This window comes from Rhea americana, unplaced genomic scaffold (assembly GCF_003343005.1).
Source record: "Rhea americana isolate MKP2758 unplaced genomic scaffold, rheAme1 scaffold_35, whole genome shotgun sequence".
Lineage (NCBI taxonomy): Eukaryota > Metazoa > Chordata > Aves > Rheiformes > Rheidae > Rhea > Rhea americana.
The window spans coordinates 4538807-4556666 of record NW_028186479.1 but is presented as its reverse complement, the minus strand read 5'-3'; the positions used below and the strand labels follow the sequence as shown (position 1 = coordinate 4556666).

Sequence of the window (17860 nt, the reverse complement as noted above, 5' to 3'; positions counted from 1 at the left end):
GGTGTAATCAAAAAACGCTATTTAGCAAGAATTTTTTAAGTGTCTTTTATGACAGCGGTGGGATACCAGAACAAACAAGTGCTGCTAGAAGCTTGCTTTCCAGATGGATTCATTCATGCAACCTGACTGCAGCAGCAATTATATTGGAGCAAACGAAAGCATGCTTGGCTCAGAAGGTTGATGTCTTGAGTGCTTATATATATATAAGTATGCATGTATATATGTGCAAATATATATAATTTGCTGAAAAGCAAGGGTGGAGGGGTTGTGTTGCACATCCTGCACAGTATAACACATTTTATAAATTTGAAAGCAAACCCAGCTCCTTGCAAGCCCTCAATTTGTTTTAGAGGCCTGAGCAGCTCATTCAGGGCAGTCTTTGAATGATACTGCTTTTCTCTATCTTGTTCAGCCATGTTTCTACATAGTTGCACATGCTTTACAGGTGAATTTTACTTGATACAGGAGGCTAGTTTGCTCCATTGTAGGCATGTGGAGTTACTTATTAAGTAAAACATATCAGGGTAAGCCTCACTGAAAGAGGTTAAAAGTTGTTATATACCCCAGCTAGGTCAGACTAAAAGCAAAGGCACAGTTCTGGAAGCAAAACTGAGAAGCAGCAACTTTTAACACACTGTGACTCAACTGTGCTTGACACAACATAGTATTTTAGGAAAGTTTTTAAATGGGTACTGAGACTCTTCATGCCCTGATACAGATTATAAATGTCAGCTTACTCCAGCAGAAGCCTTCCTTTGCAGGACAAATTGAAATGTTTTTCCTACCAAACCAAAATAAATACTATCATCTCCTGCAGCAAGCTGCTATACACATACAACCTGCAGCCTCTGGGCCAGCAGAGAAGGCCTATTTTAGAGGAACAGATAGAGCTTATTTCAAAGCAGAAAGACCCAAATAGAGAATGAATGTCTCCAATCGTTCAAAGTGAGTAAAACTAGCCTGGTTTAACAGCAGATGTAATAGGAAGCCTTCTGATGAACTGGTAAGAAATGTCCTCTTCTTGATGTAAGGCTCTCCCCTGGCTTCTTGCTTGACTACATGTAGCACTAAATATCTATTAAGGCTGTCAAAGTAGCGATAAAAATGGATATGGGGGAGTGGAGAAATGAGATATAAGAAAGGAAAATATTGAGAGGCCTTGTGGTAGAGAAAAAAGGGCTCCCTGACTGCCATGCACAGGAAAAGGCTTTGTATTCAATTAACTAGGCACAAACCTCTGCTAATTCAAAGGCTTCTAATCATAATAACTAGTTTATTTTCACAGCAAGATGTTTCAGTCTGTCTCTACAAGACCTAGCTTCCTATTCTGTTCAAAAATAAGCTTCTGTTGTGTATTTTGGCAGTTAGCAAAGGGTTCCCACAGGAGCAGTAGCTACACTGCTGGGAAAGGGCAACAGGCCCCTATGAGCAACCCTGCAAACGCCAAGGCTCCATGGGTCATTTAAAATACTTCTTATGCATCAGTATTCCCATTCCTACTACTATTATGCCAAGGATAAAAGAAGAAAGAAAATCAAGTTAGGAGACTTTGAGGGTCATTCCTCAAAAAAACCAGCTGGCTTGTTTTATCCTGTGTTGCTCCAGGAAGACGATCATTAAGCAGCCTGCCTGAGGTAATGGGGTGGATGATGTGTGTAGAAAGCGTGAATAGGTCAGCCCACACAGACATTCACATTTTATGCATCAAGGAGAAAGGATCCACACACCCAGATTCTCCTCTGACTGAAAAACAAGGATTTAGAGCTAGCAGTAAGACTAACTAGCCCCAGATATCAAGAGCCAGCTGAAAGGAAGAGAGGAATTGCATGCAGCTGAGATCCAGGGGACTATACGTCTCTTGAGCTGAAGAGAAGTACCTGAGCTATAAGCAACTGCTTCTGATACAAGAGCAGAGATGCCTGATTTCTGACCTTTACTTTCCAACTAAGAGAACTGTTTACTCATCTCATCAAAAGGAGAATATTATTTACTCATTTCAACAAAAATTGATCAGGAGATCACATCACCAATCTGTCCTGTCACTAGAGTTTCTGTGGGTTTCAGAGGTGTTCCTGTAAAAAACTGAACCTCCAGCAAAGGCAGATTCCTTCCATTTGTGTACACATGACTTAAGGGAGGGAGTCGTTCCTTTTGAAAGAGGAAACTATTGCCAATTATTACATAGAAAATAGCACCTCCTTAGTGATATTCACCACTTCAGAATTAAAAGGTCCTGTGAATAATGTGGCAAAAAGCAAACCCAGGTTCAATTTATCGCTTGACAAACTTAKTAGATCAGCTCTAGCCCCCAACGAGAAACCTAAGTGGCTCTCCTCAGGTTCCTATTATAATATAATAATTAATATACCAAGGTTCCTAATCACAAATGTAAATATACAGAAACAAAGAGTAGAATTTTTTCCATTCCGCTGTGGTAACTTTAACAGTTCCATTCTGTCACTTGCAAGAAAATCCCAAGGTGAAAGATCATAGGCTTCAACAACTCACCCCATCCCCGTTCACAGTTTGGGTCACCAGTAACTCATGAGACATTTTGCAGACTTTTAAACCAAGGAGCACCCTTCCTCRACTGAGCTAAGGGTGGCATTATCTCCTTTAGCAGTGGGTTGTTCAGCATTTTTAYGGCTCTGAAGCTGACAGGGCTTCACAAGAGTCCACTCTGTTCAAAGTAATTCCTCACAACAGGGTCCCTATGGGTAACAGCCAAATCATAGCTCAGAAAATCCAAGTTCATGCTTGTTATGGTGACTCCCTAAAAGTCTGTCTTGTAGGAATTCTTGGTCAGTAGCCCATGCAAATTTCTTAGAGATATCTTATCTATCTCACTGTAGACAAACACAGAGCAGAATAGTACTCTAGGTGAGTACAGCCACCTCTGCGGAGTGGCCAGAGGTGACGGTTAAGCGCACCATGGCTTCTGTAGTTGTAGAATGGGCAGCAGTGGAGTTTGGGTAAGCAGAGTGTGAAAGTCCAGCTAAGTCCCACTTCGCTGCAAGCCACTGCATTAATTATCTTTAATCAGAAAATATCCTTGGGATTTTTATTCTTTCCCTCAAAAATAACCACCAGAATCTAATGGTCTAAAATGAATGAACTTGCCTAACCTTTGGCAGTAAAGGAAAGGGAGCAATGCTGATTTACATGAGCTGAGGAGCAAGCCTATGAAAATGTGATGACATCTGTTTGAAGAACTAACAGCACACATATTTCAGAAGGCATGATTTTATTCACATGTTGGATTACTTGGAAAAAAAATTAAGAAGCTGAAAATGATTCTATGGTAGAATAATTCTCTACATTAACACAAAGTAAGCTTTGGCAATTTTATGTCCTTTGAGATAAACACTTTTGGTACTCTCTCCAAGTAGAATAAATGCAAGTAAATGAATCAAAGCATTTTGACATGTTATTTTTCTTTCCATCCAATGTTATTTCAAGAAAATGAGGTATTATTTKAATTTTATTCAGTACATATAAAAAGTGCATATTTTGGTCTTTATGAAAGAAAGTCAAGTTTCAATATTTTTATCCCTTTTAAACAATACACTATTGGCTATGAAAGCAAGTTTCTCACTTCCCACCTTCTTTTACATTGGATCAGCTGAGTAATAGTTTTAACTTTATTTTCACTATTAAGTTACTAGATAAAACCTTAGCTAAAAACTATTTCTCTCACCTGAAATCTGGAARCCAAGTAGTGTTAAGCATTTCCTTTTGAGCCCTTCTCCCCATCATCTTGATAGTGTAATTAAAGAATTAAAGCAATTTAATTGTCTCTGTACTAGAAAGATTCTATACACAAGACTTTACACTCTTCTTGCGTTTCAAATCTATTTTTGTTGCCTCCACAGCCCCCATACCAAAACTGACCACACATTTTCTGCCCTTTGTTGTAGTACCACTTCAGAACATAATCCTCACATTCTCCGCTATCCTGAAGCAGGTCACACGCATCTGGAAAAGCCAAATAAGAAATAGAGTTAATAGAAGAAAGAACTACCCTTCTTAGCATTGGAATTTCAGTGAAAAGTAACATTCAGTGCAAACTGGCAAAGGAGAGAAGTAGTCAGTGTTTAAGGTCCTACAAAGATTCACTACGTGTCCACCCACACACCCACAGGGCTAGGGTGGCAAAAAAGCTCTTCTCACTCTGATTGATTTAACCAGAAGGAATTACTGAAACAACTAGATTTTCAGTTGCATAAACAGAAGTGAAAAAGAGGAAAACTAAAAGGTGTTTAGTCTTCTAATACAGAGTTTTACTAAAATTATTGTAAAATGATTATGCCTCATTTATAGGGACTAGTGAAACGAAGTTAGCACAAACTGCTCTTCAACCTTTTCAGAATACCCCTCTAATTAATTCCAAGTTTTTATCCTAGTAAAATTTCTTCAGTATCTTATTTACAGTAAAATTTCATAAACAAGCATACACAGATAACTAAATTATTCATGATAGTCTCTAAGCCAAATCTCAGGGTCATAGAGAGTTGAATCATATTAATTGGCCAAAAAGTAGATGAAAGTAGCACTATTTGTAGTAATTTGGTATTCAGTAAGTAAAGATCTAATCAACTTTCACCAGTGTGAATTCAGAATTATTCAAATGAAGTCAGAAAAGCAAGACACCAAAAGGAAAGCAAAGGGAAGGAAAGTAAAATATTAAGAAAACCACGCAACCTAGAGATTTAAAATAACATAGCTTTCTCCTCCTAGTGAACTGAAAAACAAGAAGATCAAACAGTAGATCTATACAAGGTACATCTCTCAAAAGGAAAGCTCCAAAACTGTGCTACATGTTTTTAGAAGTAAACTTCAGCAGCACAATTACAAATTAAGACTGAGAACTTTGTTTGTACCTTTTTTCTAAGCAGCTTATGTTACACAACATCAGTAGCATATGTTCACGCTACAGACTTTCTTGTGTGACCACAGAGGTCATGCACTGGTTAATGGAGAGCGCTGATGCTGCACAGGGCGTTGGGCCAACACCAGACCAATTCTGTACATGCCCAGCAAGTCAGTAATGTACTAGGTTTTCAGGATGTCTAGGTTTCCCAGAAGTACATCAGTTCTTAATTAAAGATCCGATAATTACAACAGCTGTGCAAAAGCATTGGCCCTTTCATCAGGGATGGGATTATCAGATAGTCTGCAGAATCATTTTTGGTTGAGGGGAGATGAAAAACAGAGGGATGGCAGCTGTCATGATAAGCAATCACACTAACAGCTATACAGATACAGCTGATTTTTCAATAAAATTTCTCTATAATTGCGGTCTAAATAATAACAACACTTGATAGTGCTAGAGGAATGTTGGTAAGAGAACTGATCTCATAATCAGATTACTGTATACACTGTAATAAATGGCAAATCTGAAAATAAATATGCATAACTGGAAAGAAATGTAAAAAACAGGAAGAATATGTTTTTGATAGGATATATCTAGTGGAGGGTCCAGTTCCTCCTGCAGGAATAGCCTGTAGCAGAGACATGCTTAGTTCCTCCATGTAGAGTTGCGTTAGCAACAGGAGTAACTCAGTAATTACAGTGCCACTAGGTGATTTAATATCATCAGCTGCTTTTGTAAAGGAGATTACAAATTTATGTTATATTATTGTTGTAAATCAAAGCTAAAATCTAAATGACACCTACAATTCTGCTTTTAGATACAAACCCCTAGTATATAGATTTGGACTGAATATGATCACACAGCAGCACGAAGATTTAGAAGGTTTACTAAATGGACATGCTCCACACTGAGTAAACATTGAAATAAGCCCTTTACAATTAAGAATATTTCTACTGAATTCAAAGAGCTTTTCATACTCTAAAATCATACCATAATCCTTATAGGCAGCTCTAGCTCCTACTGTTGCCTCTAAATTTTCCTCATTCTCCTCCTGAGCTTCTCCATACTCTTGTAGTTTTTTTTCTTTAGTATCTTCCTGTGTGAAATACTCATTCTCCTCATAATCATATCCCATCTTTGGCACTGTGGATACAAGTTCTGTGGTAGCTGTTATAATTTTCTCCAGAACTCTATTTTCAGTTGTTTCAACTTCTTCCAAACCATGACTGTAAGCAGCTCCATCCAAGCCAGGAAAAGGCACACTTCCAAGAAGGAGGGAAAAAAAGAAAAAAGGGAGGGTTAAGCACTAGTATGGCCTTGAAAAAATGCATCTTGTTTATTCCTTCTGAATACTGTGAAAAACTTTTTTGGTCTTGATACTATTTCTATTAAAGATGGTTGGAATGTAACTACTAACTCAATGAGAGACAATTCTATATCGAAAGATAAATATTAATACACAGTTTTATTCCATACACACTGAATAACTTTAATAGGCAATTCCAAACCTTTCAGTAACAGATACTTGCTGTTGTGTGTCTCCCCGATCTAAATTTTCACACTCTTCTTGAAGTTCAGGAGAAGGGTAACTGTTCATTTCCTCTACAGGGAAAGCACAAGAAGTGACAGCTGAGTTTTGAAATCCTCCATACCTCAGTAAGTTTTATAAAAAAAGCACTATGTGAAATTTTTGTTGTGGAGTATGTATCCTTGAAATAAATGACATGTGACATCTAGAAGGACTGGCACTATGACCAAGGAAATGAAAACAATGTAAGAGATGTGCTATTTATCCTCCTATAGAAACTTTGGCACCTGTAAGTATGTGCTTCTGATGGGGGTTTTAAAGCAGTGATATCTTCATTCTTCAGGTTTCTCTTCTATTTATTTCAAAGCAGCCAAGACCTGCTGATCTATATGTATGTGTCCTGGAAAGTTCAGAAGTGCTTCCCCTGCTCTATAGAGGAGGAATAACTGCAGTAAAGAGAGGTTAAGGCCAGATCAGCTAGATGTTTGAACTAATAAATAAATAAATAAGCATAAGCTGCTGAGTAAATCTGGACCTGTCACTAGTCAGAAGAGAAATTAAGGCCTAACTCAGGAACAGAATTGCGTTTTCTTGGCTGAAGAGTGGAGTCAATTAAGCCACACACTAAATGCAAACTAATGGGGAATTTTTTTTAAGACTTTAGCCTGAAACCCTATTAAAATATAATGTTGTTCTGCAGTTACTAGCATTTCCATTAGTGTCTAGCATCTGCTGTGAACTACAGATGAAAGACCAACTAGTTAGATTATGACTGGAAACAGAATGACAGGGGATACACAGACAATATTTGACTAAACAGCATTTCTTATTCTTTCCATACATAAGCAAACCCTGTTGGATGCTACTTACGTTGTAGGAGATTTAGGAATGCCCGGCTGAACCTCTGAGCGTATGCTATCTCAGATGTTGAAACCCTGCCCAATGACAGTAAGTGCTGTTCTGTGGGAGGGCTGGACAGCTCTGTCAGCTCGCTGTCGCTCACATCATTGCCAAGCGCTAAAGTGAACAAGGTGAATCCTTGGCACTTGGCTCCAAGTGAAATCTCTCTCAGCCTCTCTCTGTCCCATTTGCTTGTCTTGCTTCCAACTATTGTAAATATGACCCTGTGCTTTCTTTGCCTGGGGGCCTTAAAAAATACGTTTTCAACTGTCCACTGTAACGCAGAAGCAATGGCTGATGGTCCTTCCAGTCGGTGAACAGCCTCTTGGATATGTTTCTTCATGAAATCTTTATTGTTGTATGTGACTAGATCAAACTCCAGGGYCACGGGGCTTTGGTCTCTGTCAGGCAGAAAGCCTCTTGGAGCCTGTTGCACCAGTGCCACTCTGATGCCTTCATATGACTCGCTTGGCTGTGGGGCAATGACAAACTGATCTAGCATGTTGCTCACAAAGTCTTTGGCTCTCTGAAACTCTTCACTGCTGATGCTGCCAGAGCTGTCCATGATGTAAGTGATATCCATATCCATCAGAACAGGAGGAGGAATAGGAACCTCACAGGTGGTACTTGGTTTGCATTTATCTAGAGAAGAAGAAAGAATAGACAACAAACTATTTGAAGAGTACAACAACAACAACAAAGTTTAGAAAGAAACTCTACTTTACTTCTTAAATTTTGATTTAAAATTCAATATGGCAAGCAGAAATTTTGTTGCGAGAAATTACGGACGAATCTTGCCTAATAAGGTTTTAAGATATGATGGGAAATTACTCAGACATAAGAGCAAGAAGTGTTCCTAAAGTAAGACTTAAGAGACAAGAATTCTGTTCAGTAATTTTCCTCCATTAAAATCTAAACAGGGCAAAGTACACTGAAACAAACCTTTTTTTTTTTTAATCTCAGACAACTGTTCAGCTTTCCGAAATATTATTACATGTAGCAGCACCTTCTCCTCCCATTGAAATGTAGAATTTACAGGAAATAAGCCTGATTTCCGAGAATCACAATGCTATTTTAAGTATGTTGTGTTTCAAAGAAAATGCCAAATATAACAAATCATTTTGCACGGCTGAGGCAGGAACCAATTAAACAGCTTTTGTGGTTTTGAGCTTCAAACTCTATTCACATTTCCCAGAAGAATTATTTTATTRAAATATGTAGAATTTGTTACTGAAAGGCTAAAAAGACCAATAAAACAGTTTGTAGAAAGTCTTACCATAGCAAAGAGTACAATACATRATGCTCTCCAAACTTTCACTCTGTTGTCTTTCCCAGATAAATAACTGAAATCTTCTGGTATCATCAATCTGTTTTAAAGCAAATGCAAAAGTAACATTATATACCCAAAATACAGATTTTTTTTTCCCCTCAGTTCTTAATGCTTAATGCCTGTACTATTTCTCTGCTGAAACAGATGGAGTCCTTATCTGGTAGTGGCTCTTCCTCCCTGTTATTATAATATCAAACAGGTACACAGAGGACTCTTCCGATTGCCATTCTGGTTGCCCTGGAGCAATAAGGAATTAACATTGACACCCRATGAATGAAGAACTCTAAACACTGACAATGGAAAGAAAGCAACAGAGTCAATCTCTTTGAGAAATACATCAGCACCCAGATAAGCTTAGAAGGTTTTGCAGTTAAGAAGTTGTATCAGCAGCCATGATAGTGGTGTTCTAGGCTACATGCCTACATCTCTACACTGTGCCACAGAGATTACGGTTAGTGCAGCTGCTAATGCMAACCCATCTGTGTCAGCTGTGGTCATCCTAACTAGGAGATCATTATACGTTGACGAGTTAGTGATGCCCGTAACAGTCCACTCGAGTAGGCGCAGGCCTATGCTGTGCTTTGACGCACTATGCTGCACCTACACCTTGGCCTTCAGGCCTGTGTTGCAGGGCAGAGTTAGCCGGCTAATTGCAACGAAGGAGCCTGCAGGCATCTCCCACTTGGCACCAATGATTATACCACCTGTGTGGCTTTATCTTTATTTAGAAGTGCAGCAAYAAGTTCTCATGTGAACCTTCTCTTTTACAGTAGAAATGATTAATAGAATTGTTCTAAAAAAATCCTATAAGAGCTCAAAAGATCAGATGTACGGTAGTCTTTAGGCAGACAGGGTCTGCTGCGTCATGCTGTACCTGACTGAAGGCCTATTTAATGCAATACAACTTGGGGTTCCCAGCATCTGAAGGGACATAAAATTATCTGTACTTTCGCCATTTTCCTTACAGTGTTAGCTCCAATAAATGGCATTTTTAGAACTACTTTACAGAATCTGAGTACCTTTCTTACTGAGATCATGATGAACACTAGTCCCAGTGCATTGAACTAGGGGACAACATTAGCACAGTTCATTAGCCAGCCTATCACATTAAAGAAGTTATACTTATTCAAAGCTAGCTAGACCCAGACTGTAGCTTGGTGTTTGTGAGGCAAGTATTATTGATTCAAGTCACGTTATTAACTCTGTTCCCACTGTTGAATGAATTGCTTATGGTACAGGTAGGGGGAAACGCATCAGCCTAAGTACTTTTTAGGAGCTGAGAAACAAAAATACATCAGCCTAAGTACTTTTTAGGGGCTAAGAAACAATAGATAAAACTCTACAATTTGTATTTTCTGTCTTCATTTGGATTCTGCACAGACAGCAGTAAAAGTCTGCCAGAGGGAAGAATGGAGGAAATGACCCTGTATTTCAYGTGCAGCATAGCTGAAGATCTCAGATTATCGAAAACACAGTATCTGTATGCTCAGATTCTTGTGCTATATCTGTTACTAGGATGCCCAAGAATTATCTACCTGCCGATCTTTGGATGATACTTCAATTTGGAGCCAGAATGATTTGATAGAATCCATACTTCTGTCTGCTAATATCAATGAAAAGATTGAAAAATATTCCCAGTATAACCCTAGTGTGTGTATAAAATATATAGAAATACAAGTGTGTGAGTGTGTGTGTGTGTTTAAAAAAAAAAGTTTATCTAAAAAATAAAAATGCAAGTTTAAAGCACCAGGTCAAATTGTTCTCCAGAGACAATGGGAATATACAGGTCAACTGGAAAATACCATATTTTTACAATCTTTTCTATCCTGAAAATGATTTGTGGAAAGTGGGCACCTTTGTAAATACCAGATGTCTTCATTATATGCAATCAGACTCATAATCTGCTCATACTAAGTAAAATAGTACCACTTACTGAGAAGGCACGCCTGACATTTGGCACTTCACTGAAGGCAATAACCACTGGAGTGATATCCAAGGCAYTCAACTCAAGTGCAGCTGTGCTGACGACATCATCATCCTGTGATGGACCRTTGGCAAAAAATACGGCAACTTTTCTTGTGAGGATGCCCTGACGAACCCGTTTAAAGACATTCCTTGCCACAAACCTCATGGCTGCCCCAATATTACGTTTTCCACTGGATCTCTCTAGCGGTATTCTCTGGACTGCTTGTAGCAGCAAGCTGCTCTTTTGGAATTCTGAGAATCGGATGAGATAGCGCGTGTTGGTATTGAAAGAAACAATGGAGACGCGAGCGCCTGTTGGGCAGTTGCTTCCACTGATCTTAAGGGTCCTAAGCAAAGACATGACAATGTTCCTCATTCTTTCAAATGCAGCCGGAGTAACATCTTCAGACATATCAAGGGCAAACACCACTTCAGTTGGATAAACTGGACATGTGTCTGTATTTTGAAACAAAAAATACAGTGTGAGAGACTTTCCAAAATTCAAACATTGCTGGATTTTTCTTCAAKTTCATGAAAGAAAAGCCATACAGATGGGCTTACCTGATGAGCAAGCTGAAATGAAGAGATGGAGAGAAAATAGATTATTTTGCAATCATATTCGCGAAAACACTGACATATTCACTTGCTTTCTTTAAAGAGCATGATCCACAGCTCAGACAACCATCAGAATCTGTCAGTTATGGGCAACCACTCTCCTCTACAATCAAATGCTTAAAATAGTGCAGTTTCACTGGATAAGATTTAAAGAGACTGTTCTGTGTTCTGCTGAGTAGAGAAGGCTGAGAGAGAACGAACACTCCAAATAGGGAAGAGAGGTGATACATAAATACCGTCTTCTCTCCCTCACAGATTCTCCCAAAGGGGCTTTGGCATAATAATAATAATGAAATTGAGGCCTAAATAAGGACCAGATAAATTTGTTATTATTTTCATAACTGACAGGAAAAATAAGCAAAAAGTGTAAGCTTGTCTTATACACCTGCTGAACTACCACCACAGTTAACAACTACTAGTCACCATCAGCCTGGTCAGGTTCAGCCTATTAGCCTAAAGGGTTTCCAATGCAGACTACTCCATCTAAGAATGATGACTAAACGAATTCAGAGATAAAAGGAATGTTTCCTACTTACGGCAGTTTTGTCGTGTAAAATTCACAAGTTCACAAGGCTGCAGAAGCAAAACCAAAAAGCAATTAGTGGCAAATCTCAGTCTATTCCAGGCTGGGAATCTTACTATCGATTTGAGCTGAAGATCAGATCCCAGTGCCTGACCACACATTCCAGTTCCTCCCTGTTTCAAATAGTACAGTGGACTTCAAGTGCTTCTCCTACCACAGAAACTAAGTTTTTTTCAGACATGCTCTGTGGACACTTAACAATGTCCAAGAGGATGAAACAGTGATTTATCTGTTTTTCATTTTGTGCAATAATCTGATCTAGAAGGTCACAAGGAGGTCACAGGGCAGTGGTGCCTCTGTAGAACGATAGGCAAGCAGTTCTAAAGCAACTCGCTAGGACACAGAACATATTTACAACAGTATTGCCTGCAGGCAGTTGTCCATGCAAGGGTTAGATGAAGCCTTTACTCAGGCATGTTCATCCCATATGGGGATTAGAATTCTGGAGAAATTCTGCCCTGCTATTTCCAGTGAAAGCAGCTGTGGCTGAGAAAATGCCTCCCTTTGCAAGAGAGTAAAACATAACCGTAAGCCTGAGCTGGTGCGTAAACTAAWCTGAATGAAATAACAGAGAAAGCAATGTTAATAGTCAAATAGTTTGTAAATGTTTGGACATGAAGTAAATCCATGTTCAGAGTTATTTCTCATCTCTTGATTATTTGCAAGCAGAAGGACCCACTCTACGCTAACAAGTATTTGAAAAGGATGTTATTTTTCTAACAGCTAACAGTGCTCATTGCAGTCCGTGCTTTGAATGGAAGAAAACTAAACMTGCTAATTCCATGCAGTGTGCAGTTAATTCTAAGGTAATTACTTACTTCCATTGCAATTGTGCCTCTTGGTCCCTTGGTACCCTGAAATAAATTAAAACACATCCAGAAAATCAGCCTCTAATAATGTATTTCTATCACAGCTCTGAAGCCCAAATAAAATGCAGGCATACAGTGTTTCCCTGATGACCATTTCTGAACTTGAAATGTGGGGAAACATCATTGCCCAGCATGGATTTCTGTGGACCCGTTCCTGACATAAGTGCAGACTTCTTCTCAGTAGGGCTTTCCTTCCTGTTTTCATGAACGTTCAATATTTGTTGCTCTTGAGGACCAGTATCATTAGGAATTGGATATTCTTTCTAGCCAGCAACTTCTGTTAGCAAAAAAATGCTGTGGTTCAATTATCTACACTTAATGTCCCTTTCAGCCCCCAAAAGGCCCTCTTGCCCACTCTTCTCACAGGGCAGAATCCCCTGGTTCTGCTGCCTTAGGTAACCTGCAAACCATACACTTACCACAACAGCTCAGCAGGTCTAGCTGGCTTTGGCTACTCAGTAGCCTTTTGTTTAGGAGCTCTGTGCAAAGGCCCCCACCTTCCATCTCTTGCTTGAGCTCAGCTTTCTTCATCTCTTCTCCTCGCTTTCTGCCAGCCCCATCACAGCCATTCTACGCCTTTTTCGTCTTGTGTTTCCCAGCAGATTCCAACTCTGCTTTGGTACTATGGAGCAACAATTGACCACAAATTGCCTGAGCCTTAATGAATGGTGCTTGCAGCAGCTGATCAGTGGTGACTGAGCTGTATAGACATGACCCGTAAAAATAACCATATGGCTGATAGCTGCTGCATCATAGGAAGGATGGGTAAAATCAGCCTATTTTGGCTGGACCTGCCTGCTACCTGTAACTAGGTAGGGTTCCTGCAACCCTCTCTCTTCCACTTTTTCCAGCATTCCCACTTTCCTCTTTCATTCATGCACTGCTACTACAAAAATCCCTTCAAAGTCATACCTTCTAAGTCTCCCCCTCTCATTTTTGCATCTGAAGAGGAGATTCTGAGCTTGCAATCTCTCTTCAGACTTCCCAAAGCATAGATGGGCAGGGCCAGTGGCTGCCTGGCTTGTCAGCATTGGCCCTTCTTGTGCTAGCACCATAAAATAAAGTGGGCCAGATATATTCATCGACCAGCACAGTGTAATGGACAGAAAAAAATATTTTGTAAGTTGCATGTATCCTGTGGGCTACACTATACAGGTAAAACTATTCTTATCAATATTGTTCCATGTTTGAACTAAACGACTAAGTTCARGAAAGTTTAATGAAGAAACAATTCATGCTAGGGGTTTTTTCTGATCACCATGGGTGGATTTGAAAAATTGCTGCAAGACAAAGATGGACACATACAGGGATTTTCTAAAGTGTCTACAAGGTTAGTCCTAATTCCTTCTGTCGTTTGTGATCCTTTCTCCCGCTTGCATACAACACACAACTTTTTTTGCTGTACAAAGATCACAGACACTAGAGGAAAGTACATTAATACATTTGTATATGAAGATTAATAGGTTACAATAAATATAAGCCTTAAATAGGTGCCTGTAGTTGCAAATTTAACTTTAAATGACTTCCCATTTTAAATGAAAAATGTATTGGCTTTCAGAAAAACAGTCCTGTTTTACTTTTTAAAGTATTCTCTTTTTAAACTAGATTTTTATCCAGCCTAAAGACCACACCAAATACTGTAGATGAGGTTCTGGCCTGCATGTTATCAGTGCAGTTACAGTTCCAATAACAGGTGCCCTTGTGCATACAGTTCCACAGGCAAGATGTAGCTCTATACAACTGTCAGGCTGATTAAGTGCATTTTATCAGATGAAGCATTATTAAATATGCCATTAATCTAACAGCAAATTTAATATTCCCTTTTTCTAAAAATACAAATATGTTACCATAGCTCCTGGTGGCCCTTGGTCCCCTGGATCTCCGAGGGAACCTGGTGTGCCAGCATTACCCTGAAAATAGAAACACTAATTATAATTGCTCCACATAGGGGTAGATTTTCAGCACAGAAAATCTTATATGACTATCATTTTGAGCTGAACCTTTCCTTTACATAATGATGGACTATTATTCCCGAGGAGATTCCACAACCTCTCTGGGCAACCTGTTCCAGTGTTCTGTCACTCTCACAGTAAAGAAGTTTTCCTCATATTCAGGCAGAACTGCCTGTGTTTCAGTTTGTGCCCATTGCCTCTTGTCCTGCCACATGGCACTACTGAAAAGAGTTCGGCCCATCCCCTTGACACCCCCTCTTAAGGTATTTGTAGATATTAATAAGATTCCCTCTCAATCTTCTCCTCTCCAGGCTAAACAGGCCCAGCTCTCGCAGCTCTTCCTCCTAGGACAGATGCTCTAGTCCCCTAATCATCTTCCTAGCCCTACACTGGACTCTCTCCAGTAGCTCCATGTACTCTTGTACTGGGGAGCCCAGAACTGGACACAGTACATGAGATGTGGCCTCACCAGGGCTGAGTAGAAGGGCAGGATCACCTCCCATGACCTGCTGGCAACACTCTTCCTAATGCACCCCAGGATACCATTGACCTTCTGGCCCCAAGAGCTCATTGCTGGGTCATGGTCAATTTGTTGCCCACCAGGGCTCCCATGTCCTTCTCTGCAGAGCTGCTTTACAGTAGGTCAGCCCCTAACCTTTACTGGTGCATGGGGTTATTCCTCCTTAGGTGCAGGATCCTGCACTTTGTTGAACTTTATGAGGTTTCTCTCCGCCCAATTCTCTCTAAAAGAGAGATTTCTGCAAGACCTCTTGTCCAGGATGTGGCAAAAAAAGGTCACAGCTGGAACCAATTTCAGAATTCTGTTGGTCAGGAAACACTCAAAATCTGGGGACTTTACTTACAGAACCCTTCAGAGACTTAGCAGGTTTATCATTCTTACCCTTCTACCTCTAACTCCTTTGGGTCCTTCAGCTCCTGGGATACCTGGATCCCCATCTTCTCCCTGAAAATTAATGAAATCCAGAACTTTATAGGAAAGATGACAAAAAAAAAAAAAAAAAAAAAAAAAAAAAAAAAAAAAAAAAAAAAAAAAAAAAAAAAAAAAAAGGAAAGAAAAAAGAAAGAAACAAAGAAACAAAACCAGAAAAGCAGACAAACAAGTGGATTTGAAAAATTTCTGCAAGACAAAGATGGACACATACAGGGATTTTCTAAAGTGTCTACAAGGTTAGTCCTAATTCCTTCTGTCATTTGTGATCCTTTCCCCTGCTTGCATACAAAACACAACTTTTTGTTGTGTCCTTCCAAACAATAATATAAAGCAATATACAAAGAAATCAAACGTATGTCCATTCTTGTACCTGTGGACCAGGATATCCAATGAATCCAGATTCTCCCTGCCAAAAAATATAAAAAGACTTGATCAGAATGTAAGACTCTGTGATCTCCTTAGTGTTTGATCTCTTTAATCCAAAAATAATTATGATAACACTGTTAGCATTCCAGTCTGTTCAAGTAACAGTGGCTACTTCTAAAGCCAATGTTATCATCAAATGACACCATTTTAATACACTTATTTAAGGCAAGAGCATTTTAAGAATTTCCAACAGTTGCCATTTCTTGAATAAGTGTTTTATCAAATCTTACTTATGCCTCGTAGTTAAATACAGTAGAATTCAGGTTCAGCAATCATGACTACRATATAGCATTCAGAACTTTGTTTTTAAATGTGGTTTCAAAACGTTGTACCCTCCACACTAAGCAGTGATGCCATAATGTTTTGGTGGCATATTAGAAGTCACTTACTGTTTTCAGTTAGTTCTGTTTCTGGTGTGCTCTTTGCTTATGTATGAGAAATATCAGAAATCCCACAAAGACCAATCAGAATTGAAGTATATCTTTYCTTGACATTAAAGGAGCAGAATTCACAATGCTTTTGTACGTCCGTGTTTTAAGAGTTCCCTCCCATGAAACCGACCACTGTTGTCAAACATCGCAAAACAATCAAAGGTCTCTCAATAGATTATCACATAACTCTACTCTAAAGTTTGTAGAAATTTGCATACACATAGACACCAGATTGAACTTAAGAGTGCAGTTTAACTTCTGAGCCTGTGTAATTTATGGTGGCTTTAGAGAGACTATTTTAAAGGCTATTTTCTTAATTATTAGGGGGAAGACAACTTTTTAGAGATCAGCATTTTGGGGTAAATTGTTTTTTAAATCRCTTTAAATTCAAGCCCTGACAGGTTTTGTACAGATACATCAGTTTATATAAGTCAGTCCTTTAAAACAATGAATAATGACAAGAACAAGAAGATTTAGCAGAAACTTTTGTTCCTCGTGTTTTATAACACAAGCACAAGGAAGATGTTCCCCAAAATAAACAAGTGGGAGATTCCAAGAGATTGAAAGAACTAGTCTGTCATGTAACATATGTGTAACGTGGGATTCTTCCATCRGAGGAAATTTTGGGGGCTAAGAAGGTAAGAAAAGGGATTAGGTGTTTCCCTTGGATAACAAGAATTATCAAGCATCATTTTAATAACGAACTATTCTAGAGAAAGGAGCTCATCAGCTAGAGAGGCTGCTGGGAAGCTTTTGTATCTTTGCTGCTGCTTCTGCGGCATTCTGCTTCTCCCACAAAAAGCAGAGTGAAACAGATAGGCCTCAGATGAGATCTGCCAGACCACTTCTGTTTCAAACGCAACAGGAAAGGACTCCATACTCTTTGCAAGGGGGATTACAGCTGTCAYCAACAATATTCTTCCATGAATATGTAAACTGTTTTGATATACAATCATACTTATCCAACTATATACAGATTCTATTATTTTTCTATCTGATTTAGTGTGACAAATCCAGAAAACATTGTTTTCACAGTGGGAATCCAGAAAATATTAYTCATAGTCTACATTTCTTTTCCAGACTTAGTAGCAATGAAGATTAGGAGAAAAGTCACTGTATTTTTATGTATTCTATATTATTTATATAAATAATTATTTACAATATTTTATGTATTTATGTTTTTTACTACCATTTGCTATTACAAAATGATGTGGGATTTTTCCCCTCCTCCATAACAAAAGAAACCGAGTTAGACAATGGCATGAACTCCATTTTGTTTAGATCCTCCTTCCCAATCCTGAAATTAATTACCAATATTTTGATAGAAGTTTTAAACAAAYGATCAACCATTAACCTACTGTGGGTCACTGACTGAGTCATTCAAATTATAGATATCTGTGCATCTATAACTGCTTTTGAGCCCACACTTTCTGTGT

At 38.9% G+C, this 17860-nt stretch overlaps 1 protein-coding gene across 1 annotated transcript in view; it reads right to left on the bottom strand.

Annotated features, from left to right (window-relative positions):
• Positions 1-3253: 3253 nt before the first annotated feature.
• The window catches only part of LOC146592000 (collagen alpha-4(VI) chain-like), a 64655-nt gene continuing 50048 nt past the window's right edge, over positions 3254-17860 (bottom strand). The window contains exons 28-39 of the mRNA XM_085311848.1: positions 15938-15973; positions 15517-15579; positions 14511-14573; positions 12613-12648; positions 11748-11784; positions 11158-11169; positions 10565-11052; positions 8578-8668; positions 7272-7943; positions 6382-6475; positions 5864-6135; positions 3254-3975 (exon numbers count right to left, since the gene is read on the bottom strand). Coding sequence (XP_085167974.1) covers positions 3803-3975; positions 5864-6135; positions 6382-6475; positions 7272-7943; positions 8578-8668; positions 10565-11052; positions 11158-11169; positions 11748-11784; positions 12613-12648; positions 14511-14573; positions 15517-15579; positions 15938-15973 — 2037 coding nt within the window. The 3' untranslated portion in view covers positions 3254-3802. The remainder of the gene's footprint in view (positions 3976-5863; positions 6136-6381; positions 6476-7271; positions 7944-8577; positions 8669-10564; positions 11053-11157; positions 11170-11747; positions 11785-12612; positions 12649-14510; positions 14574-15516; positions 15580-15937; positions 15974-17860) is intronic.